The sequence below is a fragment of the Terrapene carolina genome, unplaced genomic scaffold (assembly GCF_002925995.2).
Source record: "Terrapene carolina triunguis isolate 2854851 unplaced genomic scaffold, T_m_triunguis-2.0 Scaffold93, whole genome shotgun sequence".
Lineage (NCBI taxonomy): Eukaryota > Metazoa > Chordata > Testudines > Emydidae > Terrapene > Terrapene triunguis.
The window spans coordinates 19,749,672-19,763,622 of NW_020664444.1; the positions used below are offsets into that span (position 1 = coordinate 19,749,672).

The 13,951-nt window shown below is 38.7% G+C and overlaps 1 protein-coding gene across 1 annotated transcript; it reads right to left on the reverse strand.

Annotated features, from left to right (window-relative positions):
- Positions 1–5,172: 5,172 nt before the first annotated feature.
- Positions 5,173–13,658, reverse strand: RSL1D1 (ribosomal L1 domain containing 1). Its single transcript, XM_026650828.1, has 9 exons — positions 13,560–13,658; positions 12,883–13,022; positions 11,713–11,851; positions 10,628–10,776; positions 10,430–10,531; positions 9,185–9,278; positions 8,970–9,098; positions 7,576–7,797; positions 5,173–5,747 (listed from the first exon to the last, which is right to left on the reverse strand). The coding sequence occupies exons 1-9, from the start codon at positions 13,656–13,658 to the stop codon at positions 5,397–5,399; spliced, it is 1,425 nt and encodes a 474-aa protein (XP_026506613.1). The 3' UTR covers positions 5,173–5,396.
- Between the last annotated feature and the right edge of the window lie 293 nt (positions 13,659–13,951).

Here is a 13,951-nt window from a genome sequence, read left to right on the forward strand (position 1 = left end):
GGAAATGAGATTCAAACTGCCCAGACAGGAAAAGGAATTCAAATTTTCCCGGGGCTTTTCCTGTGTGGCTGGTCAGAGCATCCGAGCTCGGACTGCTGTCCAGAGTGTCAACAGAGTGGTGCACTGTGGGATAGCTCCCGGAGCTATTAGCGTCGATTTCCATCCACACCTAGCCTAATTCGACATGGCCATGTCGAATTTAGCGCTACTCCCCTCGTTGGGGAGGAGTACAGAAGTCGAATTTAAGAGACCTCTATGTCAAACTAAATAGCTTCGTGGTGTGGACGGGTGCAGAGTTACTTCGATGTAACGGCGCTAAATTCGACATAAACTCCTAGTGTAGACCAGGCCTAAATAAGTAACTAATTAACTAATGATCCTGCAAGATCAGACCTTCCTTCCAGTGTTATCTGAGAGCAAATGGTAGGGTCCTATTGCTATACCAATAAAACTCATTTTCTGAAACCTAGGAAGTGGCCTAGAATACCTAGTTCTAAACTTAATTTATATTTGGATATTTTTCTATTATGACAGATTGGTACTAAGAATCTAGGAGCACAATTCATATTGGTCCTTGCCCCTCTTTCTTAAAAAAAAAAAAAAAAATCTATACCAAAGTTAAAAGCACAGACCAAAGAGAGTAAGTGGAAGACAAAGAAAAACAGTGTTGTAAAGTAGCTCCCAAAATGTTTGAATAAAAGGCATGTATCTATACAGGCATGTATCTATACAGAAGTAGAAATTATTTGTTATTTCTTAACGGATCCATTCTTTTAAAATAGAAATCTTATAAAACTTGTTTTGTAACATAGTGATAAACATAGTATACACAATCATAAATTGGCCTGTGAAAGTCCCTAAAGCTCTATTGACGAGACCTACCTGCTACCTTCCTCAACTTTGTAGTATTGATCACATATGGTGGTTGATGGTTTTCTATTCTTTGAGTTCCTTTTCTGTCTTGTCAGTTGGTAGCATCCAAACATCTGTTTTTCTTACATTTAGATGTGTAACCCTGTTTATTAATTGTCCTATCAAAACTATATGACATAAGCATTTCAGATGATGGGTATGGGCTTAGCTTTCTGAATAAATTATCCCAGATTTCTATTGTTGCTTTCATAAAAGGGTGGTTATATATTAATTTTGGCCTATAGGTTTTCTTTATCCAGGGGATCAAATAAATTTGTTTTCATTTGCAGGGAGACAGGATGACTTAGCAGATTGAAGATCGGCCCAGGATGCAGGACATCTGGATTCTATTCCTGGTCTAGCTACTGGCCTGCTGGGTGGCCTTATGCAAGTCACTTCACTCCCCCTGTGCTTCAGTTTTTCCATCTGTAAAATGGGGATAATGAGGATTACCTCCTTTGTAAGGTACTATGTAATAGGTAGGTATTATTATTTAGGCTGAGAATTGTAATTGCTGAACATCTCACTAGTAGGTGAAAGTACACTTGCTAAGAAACCTTAAAGATTGTGTACTACTAGCACCCTTTCTACCTTTAACCTGAAATCACTTTAGCAAATGAAAATAGTAGACAGAGGTATTAGAATAAGCAGAGGGTTACATCTATTCTGTAGTTCATAGGATTGGGTTCTGTTTTTTTAGCTTAATAGTTGATAAACATCCTTTATTTCCTGTGGACATTTTACTTGTCACTCTCCTTGAAAAATTTGTTATGAAGAGTAGTTGAATAAGAGGAGGAAGAAGCCAAAAGATTGATTTTATATATATATATAGAGTACAGAATGGTTTATGTTGCTTCTAGGGCTGTCAAGCAATTAATCATGCTGTTAATAATAAAATACCATTTATTTAAATCTCTTTGGATGTTTTCTGCATTTACAAATATATTGATTTCAATTACAACACAGAATACAAAGTATACAGTGCTCACTTTATATTTATTTTTTATTACAAATATTTGCACTGTAAAAAACAAAAGAAATAGTATTTTTCAATTCACTCCTACACGTACTGTGTGGCAGTCTCTTTATCATGAAAGTTGAACTTACAAATGTAGAATTATGTACAAAAAATAACTGCATTCAAAAATAAAACAGTGTAAAACTTTTGAGCCTACAAGTCCACTCAGTCCTATTTCTTGTTCAGCCAATTGCTCAAACGAGTTTGGTTACAATTTGCAGGAGATAATGCTGCCTGCTTCTTGTTTATGTCACCTGAATATGAGAACAGACGTTCAGATGGCACTGTTGTAGCCGGCATCGTAAGATATTTACGTGCCAGATGCGCTAAAGATTCATTGTCCCTCCATGCTTCAACCACCATTCCAGAAGACATGCCTCTATGCTGATGACGGCTTCTGCTTGATAACAATCCAAAGGGGAGCAGACAGACGCATGTTCATTTTCATCATCAGAGTCAGATGCCACCAGGAGTTGATTTTCTTTTTTGGTGGTTTGGGTTCTGTAGATTTCCGCATCTGAGTGTTGCTCTTTTAAGACTTCAGAAAGCATGCCCCACACCTTGTCTCTCTCAGATTTTGGATGGCACTTCAGATTCTTAAACCTTGGGTTGAGTGCTGTAGCTATTTTTAGAAATCTCACATTGGTACCTTCTTTGCGTTTTGTCAAATCTACTGTGAAATTGTTCTTAAAATGAACATGTGCCGGGTCATCAGCCGAGACCGCTATAACCAAAAATATATGGCAGAATGCAGGTACAACACAACAGGAGACATACAATTCTCCTCCAAGGAGTTCAGTCACAAATTTAATTAACATTCTTTTTTAATGAGCGTCTTCAGCATGGAAGCATGTTCTCTGGAATGTGGCCAAAGCATGAAGGGGCATATGAATGTTTAGCATATCTGGCACATAAATACCTTGCAACGCCTGTTCTCAGTTTCAGGTGGCATTGTAAATAAGAAGCAGGCAGCAGTATCTCCTGTAAATATAAACAGACTTGTTTGTCTTAGTGATTGGCTGAACAAGAAGTAGGACTGAGTGGACTTGCAGGCTCAAAAGTTTTACATTGTTTTGCAGTTATGTATTTGTAAGTTACACTTTCACGATATAGAGATTGCACTAAAGTACTTGTATTAAGTGAATTGAAAAATACTATTTCTTGTTTACAAATATTAGCACTGTAAAAATTATAATCAAAATAATATATAGTGAGCACTGTATACCTTGTATTTTGTTTTGTAATAGAAATGAATATATTTGAAAATGTAGAAAAACATCCAAAATATTTAATAAATTTCAATTGGTATTATATTGTTTAGCAGTGCGATTAATCATGATTAATTTCTTAAAATCGCAATTAATTTGAGTTAACTGTGATTAATCAACAGCCCTAGTTGTTTCACAGATTAGAAACAGGCCTGTTATTGAAAGCGTGACATATTTTCCTTGATCACTGTTTAGTTTCAGAGCTTTAATCTTTCCTTTTACAAACAGCTATATCACAGCTATTACCTGAAGGAAATTGAAAATGAGGAGAAATAGCTTATATTTGATATGGTATAGATGCAAAGACAGCAGACGGCTTCAAAGAAAGGGGTTACATGGTCAAAATGCCAGGCTAGGGAAATGATCTTTGCAGCAGCATTGTGAGGAGGAGGCCAAGATTGCATTTGTCAAGGCCAGAGAAAAGGATGTTGCAGTACTCAAGACATGATATAAGAGCTTGGATGAGAGTTTAAATGCATTGATGGACAGGAAAGGCTGTATCTTAGCAATGTTATGCAGAAAGAATCAGCAAGATTTAGACGGGGCTTGGATGTAAGAACCTTAAAATGGTTCTGAGTCAAAGATGAGACCCAGGTTGTGGGCCTGGCAGGCAGTATGGCGCTTTTATCCACAAGGATCGAGAAAGGTGGCAGCGGGGGAAGAAATGGGTTGGAGGGAAAGATTAAAAGCTCTGTTTTATCCATGTTGAGCTTGAGCTGATGGCTAGACATCCATAAGGAAATGTCAGAGAGACCAGGTGAAATTTTAGTTTGCACAGGAGACAGTAGCAAGTGAGATCTGAAAGTCATCCACATAGAGATAGTGGTTGAATTTATGTTTGCGGATGAGATTACCCAGAGATAAGGTGTAGAGAGACAAGAGAAGGGAACCAAAGACAGAGGCCCCTTGAACTCCCACAAAACATTGGAGGATCCTCCGAAGGACATGCTAAAATAGCAGTTAGAGAGATAGGAAAACCAAGAAACAACAGTGACATGGAAGCCAAGGGAGAACATGATTTCAAGAACATGGATGATGACTTAGAAAGCAGCTGACAGGTCAAGGATGAGGATTGTTGTAATAATGGGGCCTACAAATTTACCTTAATATTGAACTCAACTGACAATTATAATTATAAAACTGTTTAAGAAAAAATGTGAGGAGACAAAGACTGAATTAATTTAAACAGAAAGGATTTACTGATACCACTCAAGGACTGTGTTAAAATTATGACTGGTAAATAAGGACAGAAAATCAATGGACCAAAATACACGTTATGGAAATTATGCCTTTTGGTGGGCAAAATAACAAGAGGATTCCACCCACTGCTTTTTTAGAGCCCTTAGAAAACACTTTGTGGGAGAAAAACAACTTTTTACCATCCCCTCAGCAAGGGTTGTCGCTGTGACACTAGTCCCTGATAACGCAATGGGGATGTTTGACCATCACTGCTATGCCAGAGAGAACCCCAGCTTGACATGTGAGATCCTGCTCTGTCTTCTCCTCTTATCGCAACCCCATATGTTCCTTTCCATCCCCTGCAATCTTCCTCCTGTTCTTTCTCTGCTTTTCACCTGATCCTGAAATCAACTGTACTGCAAAGCACCAGCACAGCAAGCTGAGACTGCCCATCCAGCTCTGCTCAGCTGAGAAGGACCAGTAAAGGAGAGGGACCTGACCCGATCAAGCAGACGTTGTCCCAGAGGTGAGCTAGTATCCACAGCAACAGCTTTGTGGCCAACCCAAAGCATCTTTATCATTGACCAGCCTCCCTCTATCCTGAGAACATCAACAAAAACTGTATTTCCCTCATCTTTACTATCCTCTTTCTTCTCTCCCTTCTGTGTTGTTAAAAGGAAACCACTCTTGTTTGGAGCATCCACTTAGCGAAATAAAGCACTGAAGTGTATTTTTTAGTATAGGTAAAGGCAATAATACAGCCTGGGGGTTGACACAAAGAAATGTAGAAACAACCAAGTTAGAAAAAGGTTTATTTACATGTCTCATAGCCCCACTGCTACTGGTAGGAAACACTGATAGGCAATTACAAACCTTGGTGAAGACAGCTCCCTATGCTCAGGCTTTCTTTTAATCAAGCTGTTTTCTCTAATTTATAGTGATTTTTTTTTTTTTAAGCAAAGCAAATACGTTTAATCAGTTCACTTTATAGGAAAAAGCAATATTATAACTGACAGAGTTCAGGCTGATTGTGGGACTTTCTTTTTCTTGGGCATCTGTTTTGGTGTTTTGAGAGCTTTCTTGGCTGATTTTACAAGCTTGCCCCCATGAGGTGTGTCAAAGGATTTTGCTGCTGGTTTTTTGGGAGTCTTTTTCAGCTCCTTCTCCTTTACTGCTTCCTTTGGGCTCCTGGGCTTCTTGGGTTGTTTCTGTTGAGCTGGTATTGGCAAATCTTCCTCATTTTCAGCCAATTTCAGTTTTGTTTTTGGAGTCTCTGGAGCCAACGATGTCATCTTTCTCTTACCACGTGGTGTCTCAGGTTTTCTGCTCATGTTTACACCTTTTCCTGGAGTCTGATTTGGTTCAGTTTTCTGTATATAAGACACGGGGGGAAAAGTGTCATCTTACAACAAAGGACACATCGTAATTGTTTCGCAAGACAAGATTGATAAAAACATTAGCACTATAGATCAGTGCCATCCACTGAACAGAATATTCTCTGCCCTAACTCAATTGGTCATATTTCAGGTAGGCTGTGGCAAGGGTTAATATAAACCAACTCAACCATGAAAGGGTCCAAGAAAAAAAATATTTTCACTGATACTGTACAGAAAAGGAACAGACTTAAGGAGAACATACTAGTAGTTGAAAGGTTGTGCTTTAAATAAAAAATCCAAGATGACTATTTTTCATTTTAGAACAACTTTGTAACTTACGTTCATTTTCTCTCCATTGGATATTTAACACAGACTTGCTAGATATGTCTGCAAACTGAGCATGGTTAGAGATGTGAATACCAACATCCTCCAAAGTTAGCTTGATCGTTCATTAGCCCGTTCGTTTATAAGCCAACCCCCGAAAATGGATAGGGAAAAATAGCGAAAACTGTATGAGCCTTTCATAAGCCGACCCTATATTTCAGGGGTTGGAAAACTTTGGTTCCCAGCCCATCACGGTAAGTTGCTGGCGGGTCGGGATGTTTTGTTTACTTGGAGCGTCAGCAGGCACGTAGCCCCTCAGCTCCCTGTGGCCACAGTTCGCTGTTCCCAGCCAATGGGAGCTGCTCCCAGTAAACAAAACTACAATGTATTATATCAGGGATCGGCAACCTTTGGCATGTGGCCCGCAACAGTTCGTTTACCTGCCACGTCCTAAGGTTTGACCAATCGTGGCTCCCACTGGCCCTGGTTCGCCGCTCCAGGCCAATGGGGGCGGCGGGAAGCGGTGCGGGCCGCGTGGCAAACGTTGCCGATCCCTGTATTAGATATTCAATTCAATGATTCCATAGAGTTTAAAATCATCAGATTTTGGTGTAGACCTGTTTATAAGCCGACCCCTGCTCTTTGATGCATCACTTTTTTTTTACCAAAAATATTCGGCTTATGAATGAGTATATACGGTATATGATCCTGAGTATTTCCATTCCCAGTAATGACTTGATCAGTATGAAGAGTGCACCAAGACTTTCAATTTTTAATAGCCTTTGGCTTTCCTATTTTGTTGCTATCAGAAGTGTAAATTATATGTATTAGTCCACAAAAGATTTGATGTTACTTCTCCCCTAAATAGTGACCTCCACTCAGGCAAAAGGAGGCACATTTAAAGAGATTTATTTGATTCAGAACTTGCTTCAAAGCTGTTCTATCTCAAAAGTCAGAGTAAGGGAATGAATTGCTACCAGACAGCTATGATTATCTATGGCAACCAGTCCATTACCAACATACTGATGTCAAATAGTTTGATGAAATGGTACATAAGACACATATATGGGCAGAATATCCATTTACAGAGTGCATAGTTTTCATCTTTCCAAATAGCAGACATGTGGAAAATGAGTTGACCAATCTAGTTAAGATTTTGGACATCTGGAGTGCAAACAGTAGATAAAATTTCACTCCAGAAGCCATTGTTTTATCTAAGAGAGAACCTATTATTTGTGCTAGTCAGGCTTGTAAAAACTCCCAAGAATCCCTTGCTCTTGTGATGTCCCCAGGAATACATGTTGCACTCCAAGTATATTAAAACACACTGCCCTGCAAGCATTAGGTTAGACATACCAATGATTTAACTTGCTCGCTGTTTCCATTAGCCTGTCTCAAGCCTTTTCCTTTCTAAAGGTATATTTCATCCACATTAAAAATCTTCATTCAGTTAAAGCTAAACTCTAGATTTCACAAACTTCTTGTTAAATAGAATTACCTCCTGCCCAGCTATACTGGCTTCTGTTTGAATAGGAACAAGTTGCGGAATTTCTCCATCATCCTCATCTGGTTCTGTGACTGCCAAGGTTTCTGCTTTTCTCTTCTGTTCCTTCTCAAGGTTTTTGGTAGTAGCATTCTTCTTCTTTTCAGCTGTCACTTTGGCTTTAGGTGAAGTCTGTTCTGTGACTGCCTTCTGTTTCCTTTTTTTCCCTTTCTTTTTCTTATAGGAAGAATCAAAACATCTTCAGCTACACATCACCCCTCCACCCCAGTCCGAAAAATTATTACAAATATATTGATCTATTTTACTACAAAGGCAAGAATGAATAGTCCACTATTGTAGAACTTCTGAAACTGAAGATCTTGAAAGAGTGCTAACTTCTAAACTAACACTAATTACAATTCTTCGGTAACAGCAATTTTATAAGCAATGTTATCATGCATCTTGCTATGCAGCAGTTCAGCAACAGACAAGGAGGAAAACAATGCTGAGTTTTACTTTTACAGAACTTGCTAAAGGTATAGTAATCCTGTATGAATGACATACATGGACTAATACATATTGTATTAATATCAATAAATTACATGGTTTAGTGGATTATTATTATATATCTACATTTTTAAAAATTCTTCCTCCTCCCTGTATAGAAGTTATGCTGACATCAAAATTGACAAGTTCACAAAGTGTAGAGCTGTGAGCAATTAAGCAAAAAATCAACTATTTTAAGTACGGGGAAATCAATTGCAGAATTCAATGCAAAGAAATAGCTGACATTCTTCAAGTGGATTAAACTGATGAAACAACATCCACAGACAAAAAAAATTAAAATAACCCCAACTTTTTAGAGTCTATTACCCAAACAATATTGAAGTCATAGTTCAGCTGATGAGTAATCGATGCATCCTCCTGAGCTGTGCATGAATTTAATTAATACGATTAAGTATTTATTTTCATTTTTTGTATTTTCCTTATAAAAATAACTGAAGCCACATAACCTGACTGGTCCATGAAGAAGACCAGATCTCAAGGTAGAAACAAGGATATAAAAAAAGTGAGGGAATCCCATCCCCTACCAGTTTAAGGGAAGATACTAGCAACACTATAGGATTACGTTTTCAATTTGCCACTACTATAAGTAGAAACAGTGGTTTCCTATTACCATGTACCGTTTGAAAAGCATGCAGTCATGCTAACAAGTGCTGGGTGAGAACAGTTCAACATCACTTATGTGTACTGCTGTCTGTGTACTGCACCTAGATGTCTGGCAAATATTCCCAGTGCCAATATGTTAAACTTACATGACACTTTATTCAAATAACCAGTTATAGCACCACCGTGTGCTATAAGTTGTGGAAAGTTATTCTGTAAAGAAGTTAGTAGGAAGTTTTTACCTGTCCGCCCTTTTGATGGAGAGATGGCTGCTTGTCAAGCTCATCTAAATTGCAGATATATGAATTGAAGATTGGGAGAGCAACAGATTTGAGTGTTTTGAGGTGAAGAACTTTAATATTTTTCCAATTCTGCAATAATTAAGAAGAGTAAATATAAACAAAGAAACGCTTAAATCAAGTCCACTTCACATTCTAATTTAATCAAGTGATAGTACCTTTGGCAACTTATTGGAAATCACCTCAGCAGCAACAGAAACATTTTCTAATAACTCATCAGCTTTCATTCCAGTGTGACCTACACGTGCTGTACTGAAAGAAAAGAGAGGTGTGCTGTTTATCCTACAGTAAAACAGACCTTCTGACTGAACCACTTGCTTTTAGGCATATCAAGAAATTGACTATGAGTACTGTCTATTCACAATGATCTTAATTTAAAAAAAAGAATGCTGGACTTCACAGGGAAATAAGATCTATTGTAACTATTTTATACTAGCCTTTTCAGTATTTGGACACTTGTTTTTAGTTTTTGTTTTGCAAGATGCTATTAAATCTTTAAAGAATACCTATATTTGTAGCAGGAACTAATCGTGCCTAAAGAAGTTATAGAAGTATTTAAATATAAAATAAACAAAGGTGGGGAAATCTTAAGGAAAAAGATACTTCAATTGGTAAAAACAAGGAGTTGTCTCTCAAAAGTCATAAGGGTAACGTTTTCAAAACTAAGTGGCTTAGTTTCCTAAGATCTGTTGACTTTCAATGGGATCTATGTTCAAGAGTCCATTAGGAGCTTTTGAAAATTTTATCCATAAATCTTCAAGCTACCTATGTACATCATTAGAATAGCTAAGTGTTATTCCCATCATAAAATAAAGATTTAAAATACAGAAAAGAGGACTGTGTATTAATATGGCAGTTATCACTGATTTACAGAAACAAGACCTTCTCATACAATAGAGTGTCCCAGCATCCGAAGAAGTGGGTTGTAGCCCACGAAAGCTTATGCTCTAATAAATTTGTTAGTCTCTAAGGTGCCACAAGTACTCCTGTTCTTTTTCCAGTAAACTGATTTGTTATTAATGGTAGTAAATAACCCTATGCAATCTATTAGGCCACATAAAAATTCAGCAGGATGGGAGATTAATACTAATGTTTAATGCATTGTGATGATTAGGGCTATGATGTCATCTAAATTTTTTTTTTTTAAAGTTACAGTCAAGAGGTCAAAAAGAAAACTCCTTGTCAAAGTTTCTATTAAAAAAAAAAAAAACCAACCCCAGTCTCTCTGTACAAACCAATGTCCACTGCAAGTACTGTGCATTTTGGTGAACCCTTACCTCATTTTATTCAAAGCCCTACTGGAGGGAAAGTAAATAAATTAATTTAGTATTGTATCCTGACCCTACTATTAGGAGCACAATACTGTTCTTCAAGTGAAGCACAAGCCAAAAATCGATACTTACTAACAACACCCCTTGTTGGTAACTGGAAGTATAGTTCCCTGAATATGTTTGTTTAGTTCCTTAGCTAGATTCTTGGCTTTCAGGTTCACAGATAAAGGTGCCCTAAAAACAAAAAAGGAAAAGAAAAACACAATTCACTAAGAACAGTTCAGCTTCACAGGACAATATGGTATAAATATGTATTAGCTACAGACTTACTTTTTGCTTTGATAAAAGTGTTTCCCTATATGTGAGGGCAAAAGCCTTCTAATTCGGTCATCGGCCAGGAAGAGGTCAAATCTGTTCAGGAGACGACGCTTTGCTTCAAATGGTTTGTATTCTTTTTTGAGAGTTTTATAGGAGATGATCTGTAATGTGAAAGTAATGTTAGGATTAAACTCCCTTGCAAGAATGAATGGAATACTTCTATGATTATATACAACTGAGTGGCATGACTGCCAATCCATTAAGACTTCCACATTAAAATGCATTCTGTTGTCTTCTCTACTTTATTTAAAACACTGACACATTCTTTTTTGTATAAATTCCAACTGAAGAATGCACAATGCTTTTTTAGTTTTTAAAAAACAGGTAATAGCCTTTAAAAAAAATCAAAATACAGATATTAGATAGCAATAAAAATATATATATATAACCATCAAATGGTAGCTGAACTACATATGGTCATACATAATCAATCCAAAACCACCCATTTCAAAAACAAATTTTGACTGCTTTTAATTCCTATTAGGACATAGGAGCCAACACAGCTGAGAATGGGAGAACTGTGAATTGTTTCAGCTTGTGTAAACAAACTCTGCTTAATAATTCACATGTCAAACACTATATAATTTTGTCCAGTAAATAAACATGTTAAAGAGTATTCAATTTTCCATTTATGAAAGATTATCTTATTTAAGTCATATGACAGTTAATGTTGAAACCACACTGGCAGACACTGATAAAAGTTTTCTAAAAATGCTTTAAAAACTATTTTCAAATTATTGTAAACTAATGCCATGTTAAAAATGAAGCAAAAGGAACTATTAATTAATAAGCGTGCTCTGATATATTTTGCTTGCATAATATTGAAAGCAATGACAATTTTACTCTTTTGGGTAAATGTTGAAGTTTTGAAAGTTTGATAAGCTAGAGAAATATGGTTAGAAGTCCTAAGTTTTGAACCATCTGAATTAAGTTAATATTTTGCATTAGAAATCACACAACTGTTTTTCTTCTTTTGAAGTTTTAAGGAGAAAGACAAGACATTATTGTCCCATATCATATTCCAATGTCTTCCTTACCTGGCTGATACTTGTGATCCCATTCTGGATCAACAGTTTCCTGTACAAGTTTTCGGTCTGTTCTCCAGATAATTCAGGTTCATCTTTTGTGAAGAGGCAAACTTCAGATGTTTCTGGTCGAATACCATGAGGAAGTGGGCTATAAAAAGAAGGTGAGACGGGTGGAAACATTCAGAGATGGAATACAAATCTCCCTTTCCAAAATTAGGCCTACAGAGAAGTTCAAAATCACTACAGTTATGAGTACTTCAGAAAGACCTTAGGCCCCAATCCTTCAGTGACTTAGGCCTGTTCTATACTACAATTTTAGATCAGTATAGCTACATATGCCTGAGAGACGTAGCTATACCAACCTAACCCCGGTATAGACCGCACTAGGTTGATGTAAGAATTCTTACGTTGACCTAGCTACTGTCTCTCAGGGAGGTGTATTACCTACAGTGATGGGAGAATTCCTCTCATTGGCGTAGATGGTGTCTACACTGAAGCTGTAGCATTTTAAGTGTAGACATACCCTCACATGCTTAAGTACTGAGTAATCCCACATACCTCTTTAGGACTACTTAAAAAGTGTAAAGATAAGCATATATTGAAGTCTTTGCTGGATTGGGGTCATTAGTAGATAGATCCATAACTTCTCATGCAGCATCACTGTGGCTCAAAATAAAATTTGGGTCTCACATCTACTAATCAATCGCACAAAAGAAAGTAGGAGGAATCTTTTAGCGATTTTTAATAGCACTGAAAAAACATTTAGTGTTATTTCCTGAACTGAGAAGAATGCTTAAAAACAGATACCAACTATTCAGAAACCAAGAGGATTGGTACACTAGATACAGAGATTATAGGCCTAAATCGTGTTTTATTTATGTAACTAATCTAAATGACTTCAAGTGAGAAAGGTATGAAAGATCTGATCCTTTATATATCTGACTCATATATCAATGAAACTCCCACACATGCTCAGTCAGTGCTCCAAACTTTTGATGCCACTAACAATTCTTGAAACCAATAATTATTATTTTTTTTTTTAAACATGGTGGTCTTATGGGGATACAAGCAATGAATGTAAATTCAATCCACTGCATGCCACAGCAGATGAAAAGTATTTATTATAGAATACAGAAAATCAGAGCCTTTGAGGAAAACCAGAAGTGTAAGAATTCTTACATTTTGATAACTTGTTCTTGTGGTGGGATTTTCCATACTGTCACCATTAAGTATACATTCTCGTTCTCATTCAAAAGCAGTTCATCTGTTTTATCTTTGGTCTTTGTGTATGCCAGCAAGGCCTGCACTGCCTTTTTAACCTGGAAGGGTAGAGAAACAGCAAGATACATTAATGTTAAGGCCAGGCCTGAGTTTTCCTATTAGTGTGAATCAAAGTGAGTTATTGGCTGACACACACTCTATGGTAGTACTGCCTGGCAGACCAGTTTTTCTCTCTCTCCCTGCACCAGAAGGGAGATTCAGCTTTACAGTTAAAATGTGTTCGGTTTGCCAGAACTGATGTTCCCCCTAGATATAGCAAAACTCACTGCGGAATTGCTTCTACCCCAGGGACGCAGTTCCAAGCCCTGTCGCCTCCCCCATCCCATGCATCGACCCCTAACACAGCCGAAGCCGGGCGAGCGCGGAACCCCAGCCTCCCGCTCGTCCCCAGTGCCCAAGCGGAGTGCCAGGTGAGGGCTCAGGCCTGAGGCAGAGGAGCTGCCCCGCCAGCAGCCGTACAAGGCTCAGGATCTCCTCGGCACGAGTCCGCTTTGCGGCAGTGAAGGATCTCCGCAGCGATTCGGGCCTCCGCGACACGCGAGTCAAGCCCTGCTTGGCCGAGCACTGGCCGGTACCTGGGGGCGATCCAGCTTCTGGCCCGGCGCCGCCATGCTCCCGAGTCCCCGCAGCAGACCGACACGTGTGTGTGGGCCACGGTTCCTGCGCACACGCATGCGCAGATGTCGCGTCGTGATGACGTAAACAGCGACCGCAAGTTCTGGGCGGTGTGTTGGTTGGCCTGAGGCAGTGGCTGTTCTTTGCCTGGGGGAGCCTCGGGGAAGGGGAGGGGAGGGGGGTCTGAGGGGGGGGGCTGGGGGCCCTGGGGGAGGGCGGTCTTGGGGGGGATCGCTCCGAGGGTGGGAGGGAGCTGCGGGGCGGAGAGATCGCTTTGAGGGGAGGGAGGGAACTGCGGGCACGGGGGGAGGAGATCGTTCTGAGGGGAGGGAGGGATCTGTGGGCACACGGA

Bases quoted from the DNA above. Each gene is read 5' to 3' on its own strand.
- RSL1D1 (XM_026650828.1), bottom strand. From the start codon at position 13,658: ATGCGTGTGCGCAGGAACCGTGGCCCACACACACGTGTCGGTCTGCTG. The intron at 9,099-9,184 runs GTACTATCACTT...TAATTATTGCAG, and splicing joins TTTCCAATAAGTTGCCAAAG to AATTGGAAAAATATTAAAGT. The intron at 5,748-7,575 runs GTAATTCTATTT...TCTTATATACAG, and splicing joins CCAGTATAGCTGGGCAGGAG to AAAACTGAACCAAATCAGAC.